This window comes from Hypanus sabinus, chromosome 5 (genome assembly GCF_030144855.1).
Source record: "Hypanus sabinus isolate sHypSab1 chromosome 5, sHypSab1.hap1, whole genome shotgun sequence".
NCBI lineage: Eukaryota > Metazoa > Chordata > Chondrichthyes > Myliobatiformes > Dasyatidae > Hypanus > Hypanus sabinus.
The window spans coordinates 179,363,386-179,385,178 of NC_082710.1; the positions used below are offsets into that span (position 1 = coordinate 179,363,386).

The 21,793-nt window shown below is 52.5% G+C and overlaps 1 protein-coding gene across 1 annotated transcript; it reads right to left on the reverse strand.

The window, feature by feature from the left end:
* Nucleotides 1-11,000: 11,000 nt before the first annotated feature.
* LOC132394844 (E3 ubiquitin-protein ligase TRIM39-like) lies at nt 11,001-17,324 on the reverse strand. The gene is made up of 2 exons (XM_059971250.1): nt 17,294-17,324; nt 11,001-11,626 (listed from the first exon to the last, which is right to left on the reverse strand). Exons 1-2 carry the CDS (start codon nt 17,322-17,324, stop codon nt 11,067-11,069), a joined length of 591 nt encoding a protein of 196 aa, XP_059827233.1. The 3' UTR covers nt 11,001-11,066.
* Between the last annotated feature and the right edge of the window lie 4,469 nt (nt 17,325-21,793).

Consider the following 21,793-nt stretch of genomic DNA (forward strand, 5'->3'; position numbering starts at 1 on the left):
GAGTGTATTTATTCCCTTTTGTAAAAGAAACTGATGGTTGAGGGGTAGGAGCTGTTTTGAATGTGGTGGAGTGGCCAGTCGTGACACTTGTACCTTCTGCCTGATGGCAGCAGCGAGAAAAGGGTAAAATGTGATGATACAGAAACACTATAAACTACAAAAGTAGATACAGTGTAATAAAAAGGAATAAAGAAGAAAGTACAGAGGTCCGATGGGTTAGATTGTCCGGAGTCAGAGGTCTGTTGTCTGCGAGTCTGAGCCAGGATGTGAGGTTGTAGTCAAGGACTGAAGGCCTAGCGGCCGCCTGTCCTGTGTTTGGCCTAGAGGAAGCCTGTCCAACGCAAGGACTGAAGGCCTAGAGGGAGCCTGACAGAGTCAAGGACTGAAGGCCTAGAGGGAGCCTGACAGAGCCAAGGACTGAAGGCCTAGAGGGAGCCTGACAGAGCCAAGGACTGAAGGCCTAGAGGGAGCCTGACAGAGCCAAGGACTGAAGGCCTAGAGGCAGCCTGACAGAGTCAAGGACTGAAGGCCTAGAGGGAGCCTGACAGAGTCAAGGACTGAAGGCCTAGAGGGAGCCTGACAGAGCCAAGGACTGAAGGCCTAGAGGGAGCCTGACAGAGCCAAGGACTGAAGGCCTAGAGGGAGCCTGACAGAGCCAAGGACTGAAGGCCTAGAGGCAGCCTGACAGAGTCAAGGACTGAAGGCCTAGAGGGAGCCTGACAGAGCCAAGGACTGAAGGCCTAGAGGCAGCCTGACAGAGTCAAGGACTGAAGGCCCAGAGGGAGCCTGTACAACGCCAAGGACTGAAGGCCTAGAGGGAGCCTGACAGAGCCAAGGACTGAAGGCCCAGAGGGAGCCTGTCCAACGCCAAGGACTGAAGGTCCAGAGGGAGCCTGGAAATCCAGAGTAACACTCACAAAATGGAGGAACTCAGCAGGTCAGTAGATTCTTCCTGTGACCGTGTGTTTCCTCCGGATGCTCCGGTTTCCTCCCACATCCCAACGATGTATAGGCTGGGGTCAGTAAGTTGTGGACGTGCTGTTTTGGGGCCAGAAGAGTGGTGACTCTCACCCGTAGCACAGTCTCACAATGTGTTGGTGACCGACACAAACGACCCATTTCACTGTATGTTTCAGTGTGACAGGCAAAGCCAATTTAAATTCACAAATGCTGTTCAGAGAGGACAGCTGCCTTCCTTACCCCCTCTGGACTGGACAAGACTTCAGATTCTTGGCAATATCACCGTCCCAGATTTTCCCCTGCTAAGCTGATCGTCAAGCCACCCGACCCAGGAGTGAAGGATGAGGGACAAAATGGGCCAGGGAAGGGAACCGATCGTCCCTGGAGTACAACAGTAAGACACTTTGAAAAGCAGCTGACTTGAAACTGGCTGTCAGAGTGAAGAGCAAATTTAGGTCAACAGGTTTTGGAGGAAGTCAAGTTTCAGAATGAGAAGGCAACGGGATAGAATTTCAGTCGTGTGTTACCAGACTTAACCCACACAAGGCGCTGCAATGATTAACAAATAGAATGCCAGGTTATCCATGGCCTCCTCTATTGCAAAAGCTGTGAACAGAAACTCTGGCAGGGAAATGACAAACAATGGGAACGTCTCCGCAGCTGAGCGATAGAGACTTGGTTCCAATTCTGCTCACTGCACTTTAGGAAGACAGGATTTCCCAGTGTGGGTCAAGAACTAGAATCAGAATCAGGTTTATTATCGCTGACATATGCTGTGAAATTTATTGGTCTGTGACAGCAGGAGAGCGCAGTAAATAATTTTACTGTACGTTACAATAAGAAATAAATCCGTGGTGCAGAGTAGTGAGACTGCTGATGGTCCATTCAGAAATGTGATGGCGGGAAGAACAAAGTGTCCCGAAAACATCAAATGTGTCTTCAGGCTCCTGTACCTTCCCCTGATGGCATCAGAGAACTTGTCCTGGATGGTGAGGATTTTAATGATGGACTCCACACTCTTGAGGCAGCCTCATTTGAAGATATCCAGAATGGTGGGGAGGCTCGTGCCACGATGGAGGCGGCTGAGCTTTCAAACCTTTGTGATGGTTTCCGATCCCGTGCAATGGTACCTCACACTGTCGGTCTGTGACTGGAATGAATGCTCCCTACAGGACATGTGTGAAAGTTTACTTGAGTGAGGGATTTTGATTGTGCAAAAAGACTGGGGAGGAGGGAAGAGAGCTGTCCTCCAAGCAAAGAGAGATCAGGTGAAGTCCTGCTGAATTGATTGTGGTGTGTACAAGGCATCGTTACGGTCTGGAGACACGACAGGCTGCAGATGCTGGAATCCAGAGAAACACACAAAATGCTGGAGGAGTGTCAGTGGGCCAGGGGGTATCTGTGGAGGGAAACAGGCAGTCCAGTTCTGTTCAGAGGAAGGGTCTCGAGGGGAAATGATGACTGTCCATCTCCCTCCATAGATGCTGCCTGACCCCTAACCCCGCTGAGGAATCAGACACCCCACCATCTCCAGCAGCTCATGTGTTGCAATGAAACACTTTCAGCAGCAATACAGGCACAGACAATGGCAGAAAACTTAAATTCTGCATCAGGTTTACAAAGCAGTGAAGGAAATGAGCTAGAAAGGACGAGGGGAGAGTGAACGGAGGAGTTTCACATCATGAACGGTTTAACAGAGGACAGTTGAACAGAAGACCAGGCAGTAAACAGTTTAATGGGGTGGGGGGAATGGTGGAAGTGAAGGAAATGAATTCTGTGCTAAACACGAAACAGCAGAACCTGACTTCGGGAAGTCTGATCACCTGTCTGTACTTCTACTCCTGGAGTATAGGCAGAGACTGAAGACTGGATCACCAGCAGTGAGGACCAAGAAGGTTTGGACAAGGGAAGCACAGGAGCGCCTACAGGACTGCTTTGAATCGATGGACTGGACTGTATTCAGGGATCCATCTTCGAATCCAGATGAGTATGCCGCAGTTGTTTAATGCCGGCTTCATTAAAACCTGTGTGGATGAGTGTGTGCCTATTAAAATTTGCCGTACATTTCCAAACCAAAAGCCGTGGATGAACCAGGAGCTATGTCGTCTGCTGAGGGCTGGATCTGTGGTATTTGAGTCTTGGCAACCCAGGTCTGAACCAGAAAGCCAGGCAGACTTGTGGAGGGCTGTTTCAAGAGTGACCAAACAATTCCCAGCAAAGTTGTCGGCAACATCGGATGCATGGCAACTCTGGCAGGGTCCGCAGGACATTACTTCCTGCAAAGCGAAACCCCGTAGTATGACTGGCACCGATGCTTCACTACCAGATGAGCTCAATGCCTTCTATGCCCGCTTTGAAAGGGAGAATAGAACCACAATTGTGAAGACCCATGCTGCACCTGGTGACTCTGTGATCTCTGTCTCGGAGGCCGATGTCAGGCTGGCTTTCCGGAGGGAGAACCCTCGCCAGGCAGCAGGCCCTGTTGGACTACCTGGTCATGCTCTGAAATCTTGTGCCAACCAACTGGCAGGTACATTTTCAACCTCTCGTTGCTATGGTGCGAAGTTTCCACCTGCTTCAAAAGGGCAACAATTATACCAGTGCCCAAGAAGAGTAGTGTGAGCTGCCTTAATGACTCACATCGACAGTGACTGAGTGGTTGGTCGTGGCTAGATTCAACTCCTGCCTCAGCAAGGACCTGGACCCGCTGTAATTTGCCTATCGCCACAATAGGTCTACAGCACACACAATCTCAATGGCTCTCCACATGGCCTTGGATCACCAGGACAATACAAATACCTCCGTCAGGATGCTGTTCATTCACTGTAGCTCAGTGTTTAACACCATCATTCCTACAGTCCTGATCAATAAGCTATGGAACCTGAGTCTCTGTATCTCCCTCTGCATCTGGATCATTGACTTCCAAACTGTAAGACCACAATATGTGTGGATTGGTAATAATATCTCCACCTCGCTGACGATCAACGCTGGCACACAACAGGGATGTGTGCTCAACCCACAGCTCTACTTTCTCTGTGTGGCTGGGTAAAGCTCAAATGCCATCTGTGAATTTGCTGATGATAGAACCATTGTTGGTAGGATCTCAGGTGGTGACGAGAGGGAGTACAGGAGTGAGATATTCCAGCCAGTTGAGTGGAGTTATAGCAACAACCTCGCACTCAACATCAGTAAGACCAAAGAACTGATTGTGTACTTCAGAAAGGGTAGGACGAGGGAACATGAACCAATCCTCATAGAGGGATCAGAAGTGGAGAGAGTGAGCAATTGATTCCTGGGTGTCAAGATCTCTGAAGATCTAATCTGGTCTAACCAGAACAGGAGCTATTTTTCATTGGGATTTTGAGGAGATTTGGTTTGTCACCTAAACCAGTTGAAAACTTCTATAGATGTACCACAGAGAGCATTCTGACAGGCCACATCACTGTCTGGTTTGGGGACGGTGTGACTGCACGGGATCAAAAGCAGCTACATAAAGTTGTAGAATTAGTCAGCTCCATCTTGGCTCCATAGTATTCAAAACATTTTCAAGGAGCGGTGCCTCAGAAAGGCAGTGTCTATCATTACGGACCCCCATCACCCAGGACGTGTCCTCTTCTCCTTGTTACCATCAGGAAGGAGGTCCGGAAGCATGAGGGCACACACTCAGTGATTCAGGAACAGTTTCTGCCCCTCTCCCATTCGATTCCTAAATGGACACTGACCCTGTGAACACCACCTCAACTTTTTAATATAATTGCTTTTGCATAATTTTTAATCTAGTCAATATTATCTGGATAGACAGGGTCTGATTAGGAATAGCCAGCATGGATTTGTGCAGGGAAGGTCATGTTTGACTAATCTTATTGAAATTTTTGAAGAGGTTACGAAGAAAGTTGATGAGGGTAAAGCAATGGATGTTGTCTATATGGACTTCAGTAAGGCCTTTGACAAGGTGCCACACGGAAGGTTATTTAGGAAGGTTTAATCGTTAGGTATTAAAATTGAAGTAGCAAAATGGATTCAACAGTGGCTGGATGGGTGATGCCAGAAAGTAGTGGTGGATAACTGTTTGTCAGGTTGGAGGCCGGTGACTAGTGGTGTGCCTCAGGGATCTGTACTGGGTCCAATATTGTTTGTCATATACATTAATGATCTGGATGATGGGGTGGTAAAGTGGATTAGTAAGTATGCAGATGATACTAAGATAGGTGGAGTTGTGGATAATGAAGCAGTGTTTCAAAGCTTGCAGAGAGATTTAGGCCAGTTAGAAGAGTGGGCTGAACGATGGCAGATGGAGTTTAATGCTGATAAGTGTGAGGTGCTACATTTTGGTCGGAATAATCCAAATAGGACATACATTGTAAATGGTAGGGCATTGAAGAATGCAGTAGAACAGAGTGATCTAGGAATAATGGTGCATAGTTCCCTGAAGGTGGAATCTCATGTGGATAGGGTGGTGATGAAAGCTTTTGTTATGCTGGCCTTTGTAAATCAGAGCATTGAGTATAGGAGTTGGGATATAATTTTAAAATTGTACAAGGCAGTGGTAAGGCTGAATTTGGAGTATTGTGTACAGTTCTGGTCACCGAATTATAGGAAAGATATCAACAAAATAGAGAGAGTACAGAGAAGATTTACTAGAATGTTACCTGGGTTTCAGCACCTAAGTTACAGGGAAAGGCTGATCAAGTCAGTTCTTTATTCTTTGGTGTGTAGAAGGTTGAGGGGGGACTTGATAGAGGAATTTAAAATTATGAGGGGGATAGATAGAGTTGATGGGGATAGGCTTTTTCCATTGAGAGTAGGGGAGATTGAAACAAGAGGACATGAGCTGAGAATTAGGGGACAAAAGTTTAAGGGTAACACGAGGGGGAATTTCTTTACTCAGAGAGTGGTAGTTGTATGGAACGAGCCACCCACACCGGACCCCTGCAATTCACAACCGATCAACAGATGATGCAATAGCCACTGCTCGACATACCGTCCTTACATATCTGGGGAAGAATGGTGCTTATGTCAGAATGATGTTCTTGGACCACAGCATTCAACACAATTCCCTCCAGGCTCGACAGACAGCTCAGAAACCTCTGCCTTGTGCATCTGGATCCTGGACTTCCTGTCAGATGGCCAGCAGGTGTTGAGAGTGGGCTCCCTCACCTCCACCCCTCCGATTCTCAACACACGAGCTCCTCAGGGCTGTGTCGACACCCACAGCTCCAATCTGCTGATTAAATTTGCTGACGACACTACATTGATTGGCCTAATCTCAAACAATAGCGAGGTGGCCTACAGGGAAGAAGTCATCTCTCTGACACAGTGGTGTCAAGAAAACAACCTCTCCCTCAATGTCACAAAAACAAAGGAGCTGGTCGTGGATTACAGGAGGGATGGAGACCGGCTAACCCCTATTGAATCACTGGATCTGGGGTTGAGAGGGTAAACAGCTTCAAGTTCTTCAGCATCCACGTCACCGAGGACCTCACGTAGTCTGTACACAACAGCGCCTCTTTCACCTCAGACGGTTGAGGAAGTTCGGTATGGGTCCCCAAATCCTAAGAACTTTCTATAGGGGCACAATTGAGAGCATCCTGACTGGTATATGGGAACTGTACCTCTCTTCATCGCAGGATTCGGCAGAGAGTGGTGCCGACAGCCCAGCACATCCGTACTTGTGAACTTCCCATGATTCAGGACATTTACAAGGACAGGTGTGTCAAAAGGACCCGAAGGATCACTGGGGACACAAATCACCCTGACCATAATCTAATCCAGCTGCTACCATCCGGGAAGCGGTACCGCAACGTAAACCCCAGGACCAACAGGCTCCAGTGCAGCTTCTTCCATCCGGCCATCAAACATCACACTGACTGTTCTGTTTATTATAAATTACTATGATTGCACATTTAGACGGAGAGGTAATGTGAAGATTTTTACTCCACGTGTATGTGAAGGATGTAAGAAATAAAGTCAATTCAATTCAGTCCGAGCAACACACACAAAATGCTGGAGAAACTCAGCAGGGCAGGCAGCATCTACGGAAAAAAGTACAGTCGACATTTCGGGCCGAGACTCTTCAGCAGGACTGGAGAAAAAAACATGAGGAATCGCAGTCAAAAGGTGGGGGGGGGGGGGGGGGAGAAACACGAGGTGATGGGTGAAACCGGAAGCTGGGAAGTTGATTGGGTGAAAGAGACACAGGACTGGAGAAGGGTGAGTTCTATAGGAGAGAACAGGAGGCCATGGAAGAAAAGTGGGAGGAGCACCAGAGGGAGGCGATGGGCAGGCAAGGAGATGCAGTGAGGGAGGGAAAATGGGCACGGGGAATGGTGAAGGAGGGAAAATGGGCACGGGGAACAGTGAAGGAGGGAAAATGGGCACGGGGAATGGTGAAGGAGGGAAAATGGGCACGTGGAATGGTGAAGGACGGAAAATGGGCACGGGGAATGGTGAAGGAGGGGTGGCCATTACTGGAAGTTTGATAAATCGATGTTCATGCCATCAGGTTGGAGGCTACCCAGACGGAATATGAGATATTGCTCCTCCAACTGAGTGTGGCCTCATCGCGACAGTAGAGGAGGCCCTTGGTGGACATGTGGGAATAGGCAGTGGAATTAAAATGGGCGGCTACTGGGAGATCCTGCATTTACTGGTGAAGCAGACTCCCAATCTATGTCGGGTCTCACCAATGTACAGGCCACACCAGAGGCACCAAACACAGTGTATGACCCCACCTGACACACAGGTGAAGTGTCGCCTCACCTGGAGGTGCCAGGAGGGAGTTCAGTGGGAAGGGACGAATGGACGTGAGTCGTGTAGGGAGTGATCCCTGCTGAAAGCAGAAAATGGGGGAGAGAGAAAGATGTGCTTGGTGGTGGGATCCTGTTGGAGACGGTGGAAATTACAGAAATTATTAAGAGTGAGGACAGGTTCCGCTAGATGCAGGAGAGTGGTGGTGGAAGGGAACAGGTTGGGACAGTGTCCAGAAAGAAAGAGAGAGCTCTGAGGCCTTCCTGCTGGTGGATGAAGGTGTACAGGGACTGGACATCCACAGTGAAAATAAGATGCTCGGGGCCAGGGAACGTGAAATCATTGAAAGATCCAGAGTGTGTGAAGTCACTGAGGGTTCACTCCATCCTGTGACAGTGATCCCGACACTCAACTCCTCAGACAGGGGAAACATCCTCCCTGCATCCTGTCTGTTGAGCCCTGAACGATTTTGCGCTTCCCCGAGATCTTCTAAACAGGAGAATGTTATGTTCTCTGAGAACATACAACAGTACAGCACAGGAACAGGCACAGAAACTGAAATTTCTGATGTGGACTGTGAAGTTTGTCTAAAGTTACAACAGGGCCTCAATCAACTGGGAATATGGGCAAAGGAATGGCAGAAAGAGTTCAAAGTAGAAATGGGCAAAGTGACGCACTTTATAAAGTTAAAACCAGGACAGAATGTACACAGTGAATGTCAGGGCTTGAGGTGTGTTATAGAATAGAAATACCCAGGGGAACAAGTACACAGTTCCTGAGAGTAGAGACACAGGTAGACAGTGTAGTGAAGAAGGGGTCTGGTACGCTGGCCTTCATCGATCGGGGATTAAGTACATGAGATGGTTTGTCGTGTTACAGCTGTAGAAGACATTGGGGAGACCACATTTTTAGGACATTTGGATTGAAAACATTTAGAGGAATGCTGGCCAAATGCTGTCAAATGGGACGTGCTGAGGAAGCCACCTTGGTTGTCAGGGACATGTTACGTCGAAGGGCCGGTGTGTGTGCTGTCACCTCCATTAGTCTCATTTGGAAGAGTGGGACCTCACATCAGAGCAGGGCTGTACAGGGGGGAAGTCAGGAAGTTTTCCTGCATCCGTGTTTGAGTAATCCCAGTGTATCCAACACCTCACAATCTTCTTTACATCAAGATCCCACATTTCAGTGTCAAAGATATTTGCCTGACAATTTAAATAATTGATATTTAATCACCTTTTCAGCCTCCTGCTTTACACCTGTATTTATTCCCCAGACCTTCCATCCTCCCTCTGGTCAGTCTGTACACTGCTCTGAAGAACATCAGAAACAGAAGCAGGGAGGCCATTCAGCCCCTCACACCTGCTCTCCCATTAGACATGATCCATACCACTTCCCTGTGCTCATGCTGTTTCTACTGATTCACTTTACATCCAAAACTCTATCCACATCTCTCAACATAGTTAATGTGTAAATGTGCAGAGCCCTGTTAGATTGTGAGCTGTGTAAATACATTTATTCACCTCTGAATGGTCATCCCCTCACTGTGTCTCCTCATGCTGACATCCCCGTTACCAGAAACATCATCCCTGCATCTACCTGGGGAGCCTGGAGTAAATCTGACTCTCTCTGTGTCTCCGCCATATACAAATACACACAGGGGGCTTCACCATTTACATTTCTCCATTGCGTCAATGACCAACACAGTCTGCCCGAGGATTGTGCTGCGATCAGCCGGCTTGTGTTGCCAAACTTCCTGCTCCAAAATATCGTGTCCCCGTCTCTCTAACCTTCACCGTACCTCTCCAGGTAGTTCCAACCTGAGCATCGGTTTCTCTGATGGTCCACTCCCTCTCCTCTCACATTCCTCCTTCTTTATCCCCTTTTCCGGAGGAAATTACACTGCACTCCCATTTTTTCTTCAATCAGATGCTGGAAGAACTAAAACAAAACAGAAATTACTTGAAACCCACAACAGAGCAGGCAGTGTTTGAATCAATTCTGGGAGAGGTCACCAACGTGGAACATGAAGCCTGTTCCTCTCTCCACAGATCATGACCAACCTGTTGTGTTTTTCCCCACATTTCCTGCATATAAACTGGGTCCAAAACTGAATATCTGATTCAAAGTAGAGATCCCGACGCTATTTGCATCGTAAATTAGAGGAACAGCTCCCCATTTTCCGTCAGGGTGATCGGCAACCTGGCAGCATCAACATCGAACTTTCAAACTTCTGGAAATCGTTCCCTGTCACTTTTCCTGTTTAATTGTCTCTCTCCTCCTGATCTACCAGCCCCATCGCCCTCTCTCTTTCCCCTCCTTCCCCACCCTCTCCTTCTGCCCATCCCCCACACACTCCTGAACCACCCTCTCCATCTGACCATCACCCACACACTCCTCCCCACCCTCTCCATCTTCCCATCACCCACACACTCCTTCCCACCCTCTCCATCTGCCCATCACCCACACACTCCTCCCCACCCTCTCCATCTGCCCATCACCCACACACTCCTGAACCACCCTCTCCATCTGCCCATCACCCACACACTCCTCCCCAACCTCTCCATCTGCCCATCACCCACACACTCCTCCCCACCCTCTCCATCTGCCCATCACCCACACACTCCTCCCCACCCTCTCCATCTGCCCATCACCCACACACTCCTCCCCACTCTCTCCATCTGCCCATCACCCACACACTCCTCCCCACCCTCTCCATCTGCCCATCACCCACACACTCCTCCCCACCCTCTCCATCTGCCCATCACCCACACACTCCTCCCCCACCCCCTCCATCTGCCCATCACCCACACACTCCTCCCCACCCTCTCCATCTGCCAATCACCCACACACTCCTCCCCACCTCCCTCCCTTTACTCTGGGGTCACTTTCCCCTCCTGTCAGATTCCAAAATCTTCTGCCCTTTGTTACTGACACCTCTCACCTCCCAATTTCTGACACATTTCCATCCGTCCCTCATCTATCACCCCTCCCTCAGCTATTACCCCTCACCTGGATCCGCCCCTCACCTGCCCATTTCCCTCTATAAATGTTACCGGACACGCTGGGAGTCCCGTGTTACCAAGTTTCACCCTGACCTCCCTCTCCCAGTCAGTATCACCCCCACTTGCCCCAGTTACCCTGTCAGTCCCGGTTGGCTTTAGCACCCGGAGGAGCCGGGGAGCTCAGGACCCGCCGCCCGCGGCTGCTGCTGAATCCGCAGTGTTTCTGTTCCGTTGACGGATGCGGTAAACCAGTTAAAATTAATGGATCGATAATTCTCACATCGTGTTTATTTCACTCTCCGCACATTTATATTTACACTGACTGACTCCTGACACCGGTCACGGGACCCGACCCGTTTACAGACCCGCAGCGGAACCGGAGCAGATTCTCAGCCACTCGTTTTCATATCCAAACCCGAAGAAAGGATAAAGTTTCTCCGTGAATTTAATCCCAGTGAAGGTGTGGAGATGGGACTTGGTCTCCGCGTTGTAAAATGAAACTGTCCCGGACTCGTAACTGAGATAAACTCCCACCCTCCCGGGGATGGGATCGGCAGAGAGACGGGACACAGGGGAGGTGAGAACCCCGAACACGTCATCAAACCGCCCGATGATCCAGAATCCGGTCTCCGGACTCACTGTGAACTTTCCCTTCCTCATCACAGACTCTGCGGCGACTCCCAGATACCACCACCGATTCCCCATCACCTCCACCTCCCAGTAATGTCTCCCCGATGTGAATCCCTCCGATCCCAGCACACAAGCCCAGTCTGTGAACCTCTTCCCGGTGTCAGGGAGATCCCTCCGGGTATCGGTGTATCTCACACTCTTCCGATCCTCAGACACATCGAGCGCCGGATGCGCCGTTTCCACATCCAGGGTGACAGAGACTGGGGAGAGAAGCAGAGAATTAGAGAGTCCCCGGGGATCGGGGGAGACTCGGGCAGCGCGGCCCCGGGGATCGGGGGGAGACTAGGGCAGCGCGGCCCCGGGGATCGGGGGGAGACTCGGGCAGCGCGGCCCCCGGAATCGGGGGGAGACTCGGGCAGCGCGGCCCCGGGGATCGGGGGGAGACTCGGGCAGCGCGGCCCCGGGGATCGGGGGGAGACTCGGGCAGCGCGGCCCCGGGGATCGGGGGGGAGACTCGGGCAGCGCGGCCCCGGGGATCGGGGGGAGACTCGGGCAGCGCGGCCCCGGTTACCCGGGGGGGGGGGCAGACTCGGGCAGTGCGGCCCCCGGGATCGGGGGAGACTCGGGCAGCGCGGCCCCGGGGATCGGGGGGAGACTCGGGCAGCGCGGCCCCGGGATCGGGGGGGGGGGAGAGACTCGGGCAGCGCGTCCCCGGGGTACTGGGGGAGACTCGGGCAGCGCGGCCCCGGGATCGGGGGGAGACTCGGGCAGTGCGGCCCCCGGGATCGGGGGAGACTCGGGCAGCGCGTCCCCGGGGATCGGGGGGAGACTCGGGCAGCGCGGCCCCGGGGATCGGGGGGAGACGGGCAGCGCGGCCCCGGGGATCGGGGGGAGACGGGCAGCGCGGCCCCGGGATCGGGGGAGACTCGGGCAGCGCGGCCCCGGGGATCGGGGGGAGACGGGCAGCGCGGCCCCGGGATCGGGGGAGACTCGGGCAGCGCGGCCCCGGGGATCGGGGGGAGACTCGGACAGCTCGGCCCCGGGGATCGGGGGGAGACTAGGGCAGCGCGGCCCCGGGGATCGGGGGGAGACTCGGGCAGCGCGGCCCCCGGGATCGGGGGGAGACTCGGGCAGCGCGGCCCCGGGGATCTGGGGGAGACTCGGGCAGCGCGGCCCCGGGGATCGGGGGGAGACTCGGGCAGCGCGGCCCCGGGGATCGGGGGGAGACTCGGGCAGCGCGGCCCCGGTTACCCGGGGGGGGGCAGACTCGGGCAGTGCGGCCCCCGGGATCGGGGGAGACTCGGGCAGCGCGGCCCCGGGGATCGGGGGGAGACTCGGGCAGCGCGGCCCCGGGATCGGGGGGGGGGAGAGACTCGGGCAGCGCGTCCCCGGGGTACGGGGGGAGACTCGGGCAGCGCGGCCCCGGGATCGGGGGGAGACTCGGGCAGTGCGGCCCCCGGGATCGGGGGAGACTCGGGCAGCGCTGCCCCGGGATCGGGGGAGACTCGGGCAGCGCGGCCCCGGGATCGGGGCGGGGGAGACTCGGGCAGCGCGGCCCCGGGATCGGGGGGGAGACTCGGGCAGCGCGGCCCCGGGGATCGGGGGGAGACTCGGGCAGCGCGGCCCCGGGATCGGGGGGGGGGGGAGAGACTCGGGCAGCGCGTCCCCGGGGTACGGGGGGAGACTCTGGCAGCACGGCCCCGGGATCGGGGGGAGACTCGGGCAGTGCGGCCCCCGGGATCAGGGGAGACTCGGGCAGCGCGGCCCCGGGATCGGGGGGACACTCGGGCAGCGCGGCCCCGGGGATCGGGGGGGGGGAGACTCGGGCAGCGCGGCCCCGGGATCGGGGGGAGACTCGGGCAGTGCGGCCCCCGGGATCGGGGGAGACTCGGGCAGCGCGGCCCCGGGATCGGGGGGAGACTCGGGCAGCGCGGCCCCGGGATCGGTGGGGGGGGGGAGAGACTCGGGCAGCGCGTCCCCGGGGATCGGGGGGAGACTCGGGCAGCGCGGCCCCGGGATCGGGGGGAGACTCGGGCAGCGCGGCCCCGGGGATCGGGGGGAGACTCGGGCAGCGCGGCCCCGGGATCGGGGGGGGGGAGAGACTCGGGCAGCGCGTCCCCGGGGTACGGGGGGAGACTCTGGCAGCACGGCCCCGGGATCGGGGGGAGACTCGGGCAGTGCGGCCCCCGGGATCAGGGGAGACTCGGGCAGCGCGGCCCCGGGATCGGGGGGACACTCGGGCAGCGCGGCCCCGGGGATCGGGGGGGGAGACACGGGCAGCGCGGCCCCGGGATCGGGGGGGAGACTCGGGCAGTGCGGCCCCCGGGATCGGGGGAGACTCGGGCAGCGCGGCCCCGGGATCGGGGGAGACTCGGGCAGCGCGGCCCCGGGATCGGGGCGGGGGAGACTCGGGCAGCGCGGCCCCGGGATCGGGGCGGGGGAGACTCGGGCAGCGCGGCCCCGGGGATCGGGGGGAGACTCGGGCAGCGCGGCCCCGGGATCGGGGGGGGGGGAGAGACTCGGGCAGCGCGTCCCCGGGGTACGGGGGGAGACTCGGGCAGCGCGGCCCCGGGATCGGGGGGAGACTCGGGCAGTGCGGCCCCCGGGATCGGGGGAGACTCGGGCAGCGCGGCCCCGGGATCGGGGGAGACTCGGGCAGCGCGGCCCCGGGATCGGGGGGACACTCGGGCAGCGCGGCCCCGGGGATCGGGGGGGGAGACACGGGCAGCGCGGCCCCGGGATCGGGGGGGAAACTCGGGCAGTGCGGCCCCCGGATCGGGGGAGACTCGGGCAGCGCGGCCCCGGGATCGGGGGAGACTCGGGCAGCGCGGCCCCGGGAATCGGGGGGAGACTCGGGCAGCGCGGCCCCGGGATCGGGGGGAGACTCGGGCAGTGCGGCCCCCGGGATCGGGGGAGACTCGGGCAGCGCGGCCCCGGGATCGGGGGGAGACTCGGGCAGCGCGGCCCCGGGATCGGTGGGGGGGGGGGGGGAGAGACTCGGGCAGCGCGTCCCCGGGGATCGGGGGGAGACTCGGGCAGCGCGGCCCCGGGATCGGGGGGAGACTCGGGCAGCGCGGACCCGGGGATCGTGGGGGAGACAGGACCCTTTCCGGGGGTTTTTTCCAAACGCAGCGGATGGACAACCGGCATCTTCCCGAGGTTTTTCCTCGACCTGGAGGATCAACAAACACAAAATTCTGGAGGATCTCAGCGGTCAAGCAGCGTGTGATAAGGGAGATGTCCAGTCGGCGTGTCAAATCTCCGGGTGCTCCCGATTCATCCCTCACATTGGGGAGGAGTGGACAGCGAGGAAGACCATCATTACTTGCAGTGGGATCTGGGGCAGCTGGGAAAATGGGCTGAAAAGTGTCAGCTGGAATTTACTGCAGACAAGTGTGAGCTGTTGCTCTTCGGTAGGACCGAAGTGTCGGTCTTTCACAGTGAATGGTCGGGCACTGAGGACTCTGTTCCACAGCAGATCTGGGAACACAGGTCCAGAATACACCGAAAGTGGTGTTACAGGTAGATGGATGTTATGTTGAAGTAGTATGAGACCTGGGGCCGTCTAATTTGGGATATTGTGTACAGTTTTGGTCACCTACCTACAGGAAGGATGTAAACAAGTTTGAAAGAGCACGGAGAAGATTTCCAGGGATGTAACTGGGACTGGAGGACCTGAGTCATAAGGAAAGATTGAGTAGTTTAGGACTTTATTCCTGTAACTTAGAAGACTGAGGGGAGATTTGATAGTATACAAAATTATGAGGGGTATAGATAGGGTAAATGCAAGGAGACTTTTTCCACAGAGGGTGTGTGGGATTACAACCAGAGGTCATGGGTTAAAGGTTAAAGATGAAAAGTTTAAGGGGAACATGAGGGGAAACTGCTTCATTCAGAGGGTTGTGAGAGTGTGGAACCAGCTGCCAGCCCCAGTGGTACATGCCAGCTCGATTTAAACATTTAAGAGAAGTTTGGACGGTACATGGACGGTCGGAGTTGGAGGACCATGGTCCCGGTGCAGGTTGATGGGAGCAGGTAGTTTAAATGCTTCGGTACAGACCAGGTGGGCTGAAGGGCCTGTGCTGTTAGTTTCTATCACTCTGTGACGCTCGTACCAAGACATAACGGTTTGTAGGTTAAATGGTCATTGTACATTGCCCCGTGATTAGGCTGGTTTTAAATAGTTGGGGTGCTGGGTGGAGCGGGTCGTTGGTCTGGGACGGCCTGTTTCACACTGTCTCTAAATAAATAAATAACCTCTTCACTGTCCATGAAACCACCAATTTTAGAGTCCTTCACAAACCTACTAAACACGTCACCTACATTCTCCCCAAATCATTCATATGGATGATGAAAAACAGTGGACCCAGCACCGATCCCTGCAGAACAACCACTGGTCACGGGACTCCACCCAGACAACTCTGCATCCTATTCCAGATCGTACTGTATCCCAAGTGATCTAACTCTCTGCTACCTTGTCAAATCCCTCGCTAAACTCCATGGAGACAATGTCGACTGCACTTTCATCAGCTGTAATTTATTTATTGAGATACAGCACGGAATAGGCCCTTCCGGCCCTTTGACCCCCACCACCCAGAAACCCGATTTATTCCGAGCCTGACCATGGGACAAGTTACAATGACCCCCACCACCCAGCAACCCCCAATTTAATCCGAGCCTGACCATGGGACAAGTTACAATGACACCCACCACCCAGAAACCCGATTTAATCCGAGCCTGACCATGGGACAAGTTACAATGACCCCCACCACCCAGCAACCCCTTTTGTTACTTTTGTGGGAAGCCTGGTCATGCGGCATCCAATTGTTTTGCTATGAAAAGGGAAAAAGGGACAGAGAGAGAGAAAACCCCAAATGCCTGCGTTCAGACGGTTAAAACACCGCTGAAGAAGGAGGGGTCTGACCTAGTTCAAGAGGGATTTGAGAGATTTATTTCAAATGGGTTTGTGTCTGTGAAGGAGCGATCAACTCCAGTTCCAGTGAGAATCTGGAGAGATACTGGAGCTTTTCAGTCACTTATATTAAAGAGTGTTTTGGAGTTCGGTGCTAAGATGGAGATTTGAGAGTCGGCGGCATTGAGAGTAAGTGTTCAGCATGGACTGGAAGGGCCGAGATGGCCTGTTTCCGTGCTGTAATTGTTATATGGTTATATGGTGGTGAATATTATCAAAGGTATTGGAAAGGGGACTGAGACCGTGCCTTTGCATAAGATAATTCTGAAATGCGACTTGGTATCTGGACCAGTCACAATAGGGGTGCGGTCTGAACTACCGATAGACAATGTTGATCTCGTACTCGGAAATGACGTTGCAGGTGGGGATGTTTACCCAGCAGTTCAGCTAGCCAGTGAGCCTGCTGCTGCTGAGAGCCCGCCCATAGATGCTGATGTGTATCCCGCCTGCGTAGTCACTAGAAGCATGTCAGAAAAGGCTGCTGATGCTAATATTGATTTATCTAGACTTTCCTACTGTCCCTAAACCAACAGGACTTAGAGGGTAGTAAGGAGGATGAGAAAGACGTCTTTACTGAGGAGGGAATTTATAGAAGAACTAAATAAAGATCCTGAAATTGTGGCTTTAAAAGAGAGAGCTCTCTCTGAGGATGAAATTCAGAAAGAGTCAGTGGGATATTACCTTAAAGATGGGGTGTTGATGAGGAAGTGGACATCAGCCACCGTGCCTGCAAGTGAGGATTGGGCTATTGTGCATCAGGTAGTGGTTCCAAAAGTTTACAGGGCTTAAGTTTTAAACCTGGCCCATAAGATGCCTTTAGGTGGACATTTTGGAGTAAAGGAAACAGTGCACAGGATGATGAGGGAATTGTATTGGTGTAACGTGAGGAAAGATATTGTTAATTACTGTAGAGGGTGTCATACGTGCCAGGCGGTGGGAAAACCTAATCAGGCCATCCCTAAGGCACCACTTCAGCCGATACCTGCGTTTGGTGAACCATTTTCCAGGGTCATAGTGGATTGTGTAGGTCCATTGCCAAAAACTGCAGCTGGTCATCAGTACTTGTTAACAATTACGTGTGCTGCATCTAGGCTCCCTGAAGCCGTGCCTCCAATTGTCTAACCATGTCAGCAACTTCCCTATAATACCACGGGCTCTTAACTTGGGAAATAGCCTCATGTGTGGCACCTTATCAAAGGCCTTCAGAAAGTCCAAATATACAACATCCACTACATCCCCTTTATCTATCCTACTTGTAATCTGCTCAAAGAATTCCACCAGGTTCGTCAGGCAGGATTTTCCCTGAAGGAAACCATGCTGACTTTATACCATCTTGTCCTGTGTCACCATGTGCTCCATCACCTCATCCTTAACAACTGACTCAAACATCTCAGCCACTGAGGTCAGGCTAACTGATCTATAATTTCCTTTCCGCTGCCTTCCTCCTTTCTTAAAGAATTTTCCACTCCTCTGACACCATGCCAGACTCCAATCATTTTAGAAAGGTCATTTCTAATGCCACCATAATCTCTAATGCTACATCTTTCAGAACCCTAGGGTGCAGTTCCTGTGGTCCAGGTGACTTATGTACCTTTAGGTCTTTCAACTTTTTGAGCACCTTCTCTCTTGTAATAGTAACTGCAGCCACTTCTCTTCCTTCACACACAACATCAGGCATACTGTTAGTGTCTTCCACAGTGAAGACTGATGGAAAATAGTCATTTAGTTCATCCGCCATCTCCTTGTCCCCTGTTTTTATTTTCCCTGCCTCATTTTCTGGCGGTCCCATATCCACTCTCATTTCTCTTTTATTTTTAACATACGTGAAAAAACTTTTACCATCCACTTTGATATTATTTGCTAGTTTACCTTCACGTTTCATCTTTTCCTTTCCAATGATTTTTTTTTGTTGCTCTGTTTAGGTTTTTAAAAACTTCCCGATCCACTATCATCCCACTAATTTTTGCTTTGTTGTATGTCCTTTCTTTTGCTTTTACAATAGCTTTGACATCCCTTGTCAGTCATGGTTGTACAATTTTACAATTTGAGTATTTCTTCACTGTTGGAAGAAATGAAAACATACTCACGTCCTGCAGCTTCCTCATTTCCCCAGAAACACACACCATTGCTGCTCTGCTGACATCCCTGCCAGCAGCTCTTTCCAATCTACTTTGGCCAACTCCTGTCTCATACCACTGTAATTTCCCTTACTCCACTGAAATACTGCTACATCAGCCTTTACTCTAGTGGTCACCAACCTTTTTAAGCCCAAGCTCCCCTACCTCGGTCATAGTCAAAGGTGACATTGAACCCCAGATTGATTAGTTACACACATGCACACTGGGGCAGAAAAGACCGGAAGTAAAACCCCGCAACCCAGAAGTAGAAATGATGTATAAACACCAGGGGTACACACCCTTTTTTGCACCGTGGACCGGTTTAATATTGACAATATTCTTGCCAACCGGCCGATGGGTTGGGAGGGTGGGGGTTGGGGATTAAGCACGACCGGAATACAGCGATACTCAAAGCAGGTTCCTTATGTCCAGTCCATTCCACAATTTAGTTTTTGCGGCTCTCGGCACTTAGCTTTTGTCCCACTTGCTCACGTTTTCTCCACTCAAAAAACTCAGCGGGTTTGTCTTCAAGTGCGGGGTGCTTGGAATCAAGGTACCAAAGCAGTTTTGAGGATTTCATTGCCTCATTAGACAGCCTCCAGGCCCAAACTGCAGCCTCCGCCTGCCCGCCCGCCGCCAGACACCCTGGCCGGGTGCAGCTGGTCATGGGTGGGGTGAGAGGACAAGGTCAGGGCCAGAGGTCCCCGTGCCGGTTCCAGTCCGGAGAAAGCGACAGAGCGGGGAGTGTGACAGGGTGCCTGCCCCCCCTTGTAGGATCTATCGGCCGACAAAAGTTTGTATCAGCAGATCGCAGCGAGGTAGCTGCTCTGCTACTTACGGAACCCTGAGCCCGAATTAGATCGTCTGTGAATGTTTTAGCACCGGGTTCCCCACGAACAATCGGTGTGGTGAACAGGTTTAGAGGCGGCGCCCACCTCTCCGCGCTCCAGGCCAGTACCAACGGCACTTCTCACCGGCCGCGTGAGGTGAACCAGTGATTCATGGCGCGAGGGTATCACTGCGTTTAGGCGACTGATGACCTCGCGTGGGTTCAAGTTCAACAGTGGGCAAGACAGGGAGTGAGGAAAGGTGCAGCTGACTCATATCGTTTCCTCACGGCCCGGTGGCTGGGGACCACTGAATTACGCTGTGTAAACACAAAGTACACTACAGATGCTGTGGTCAAATCAACACGTACAAACAAGCTGGATGAACTCAGCAGTCAGCAGGTTGACTGCTCGTTTCAACGGACGCTGCCCGACCTGCTGAGTTCATCCAGTGTGTTTGTACGTGTTGAATTACACTGTGTAATGCGGGGGAGCTACACACACACTCACTGGGCAGAAAGAACGGAACAAAACCCCGCAACCCGGAAACAATCTCTCAACAGTATTTGTGTATTTATTTTTGAATTTTTTTCGGGATCTTCTGGAAAAGTCCCAAAGATCGACCGCTACTTTACTTTCTCCCTATCAAATTTCAAGTTAAACTCAATCATACTGTGATCTCTGGTTCCTCAGGGTTTTTTACCTTCAGCTCCCTAATCGCCTCTGGTTCATTACATAACAGCCAATCCAGTGTAGCTGATCCCCTCGTAGGCTCAATGACAAACTGCTTTAAATGCCATCTCTTAGGGATTCAACAGACTCACCCTTGAGATCCATTATCAGCCTGATTTTCCCAATGGACCTGCATGTTGAAATCTCCCATGACTACCAGAACATTGCCCTTTTGACACAGCTTTTCTATCTCCTGTTGTAATCTGTGGTCCACCGCCCAGCTCTGTTGGAGGCCTGTATATAACTGCCATCAAGGTCTTTTTAACCTTGCTGTTTCTGAACTCAACCCACAAGTATTCAACATCTTCCGATCCAATGTCACATCGTTCTACTGATTTGATGCCATTCTTTACCAGTGGAGCCACACCACCCCCTCTGCCTACCTTCCTATCACTCCGATATAATGTATAACCTTGGACATTCATATCCCAACTACAACCATCCTTCAGCCACAATTCAGTGATGGCCACAACATCATACCTGGCAATCGGTAATCGTGCAACAAGATCATCCACTTTATTTCTTATACTGCATGCATTTAGAGACAACAGCTTGAGTATCGTATTTGTTGTCCTTTCTGATTCTGCATTCCTAAAGTTTTGATACTCAGCCTGTTGGCTGCAACTGAGTTCCATCACCTGTCTGTCCTTCCTGACAGTCTGACTGCAGGCTATCATTACCATTTTTACCATCCGTCCTATCCCGAGTCCCTTCACTCCAGTTCCCACCCCCCTACAAAATTAGTTTAAACCCTCCCCAACAGCTCTAACAAACCTGCCCGCAAGAATATTGGTCCCCCTCGGGTTCAGGTGCAACCCGTCACTTCTGATCAGGTCATACCTCCTCCAGAAGAGATCCCAATGATCCAAGAACCTGAAGTCTGCCCCCTGCACCAGCTTCTCAGCCACACATTTACCTGCCAGATCACCCTGTTTCTACCCTCACTGGCACGTGGCACAGGCAGCAATCCAGAAATTGGTACCCAGGAGGTCCTAATTTCTGGATTAGAGAGAGGCAAGAGTGGATATCGGACTGCTGGAAAACAATGCTGGAGAGGTAGTAATGGGGGACAATGAAAGCGTGGATGAACTGAAGACGTATTTTGCATCAGTCTTCACTGTGGAAGACACTAGCAGTATGGTGGAAGTTCCAAGTGTCAGGCAACATGCCGGGCGTGAAGTTAGCATTACTAGAGAACAGGTACTTGGGAAACGGGAAGATCTTTAGGTAGCTGTCACCTGGACTAGATAGTGTACATGCCAGAGTTCAGAAAGAGGTGGCTGAAGAGATCGTGGAGGCATTTGTAACGATCCTTCAAGGATCACTAGATTCTTCAATGGTTCTGGAAGAATGGAAATTTGAAAATGTCACTCCACTGTTCAAGAAGAGAGAGCGAATAAAGGAAAGTCTAGGCCAGTTAGTCTGACCTCAGTGGCTGGGAAGATGGTGAAGTTGATTATTAAGGAGGAGTTATCAGGGAACTTGGAAGCACATGATAAAATAGGCCATGGTTTCCTCAAGGGAAAATCCTGCCTGACAAATCAGCTGGAATTCTTTGAAGAAATAACAAGCCAGATAAACAAAAGAGAATCAGTTGATGTTGTGTACTTGGATTTTCAGAAGGTCATTGACAAGCCATATTTGGCATCTAATTATGACTTAGTAGTGTCTCATAAACAAGCACAAATGAATCTTATGTTTTACCGTGTTTAATGCCGCCAACCACTTCTTCCGATGCTATGTTGAGCAAATAGGGGTGATCGAATTTTTCAACCAATAGGGCACCGTCTGTCACTGACAATGTCT

Excerpts from the sequence above, each read along its gene's own strand:
- LOC132394844 (XM_059971250.1), bottom strand. The coding sequence starts at position 17,324 with ATGACCCTGGAAAATGGTTCACCAAACGCAG. Across the intron at positions 11,627-17,293 it reads AAATGGTTCACCAAACGCAG|TCTCTAATTCTCTGCTTCTC; the intron begins GTATCGGCTGAA and ends ATCCCCGGGGAC.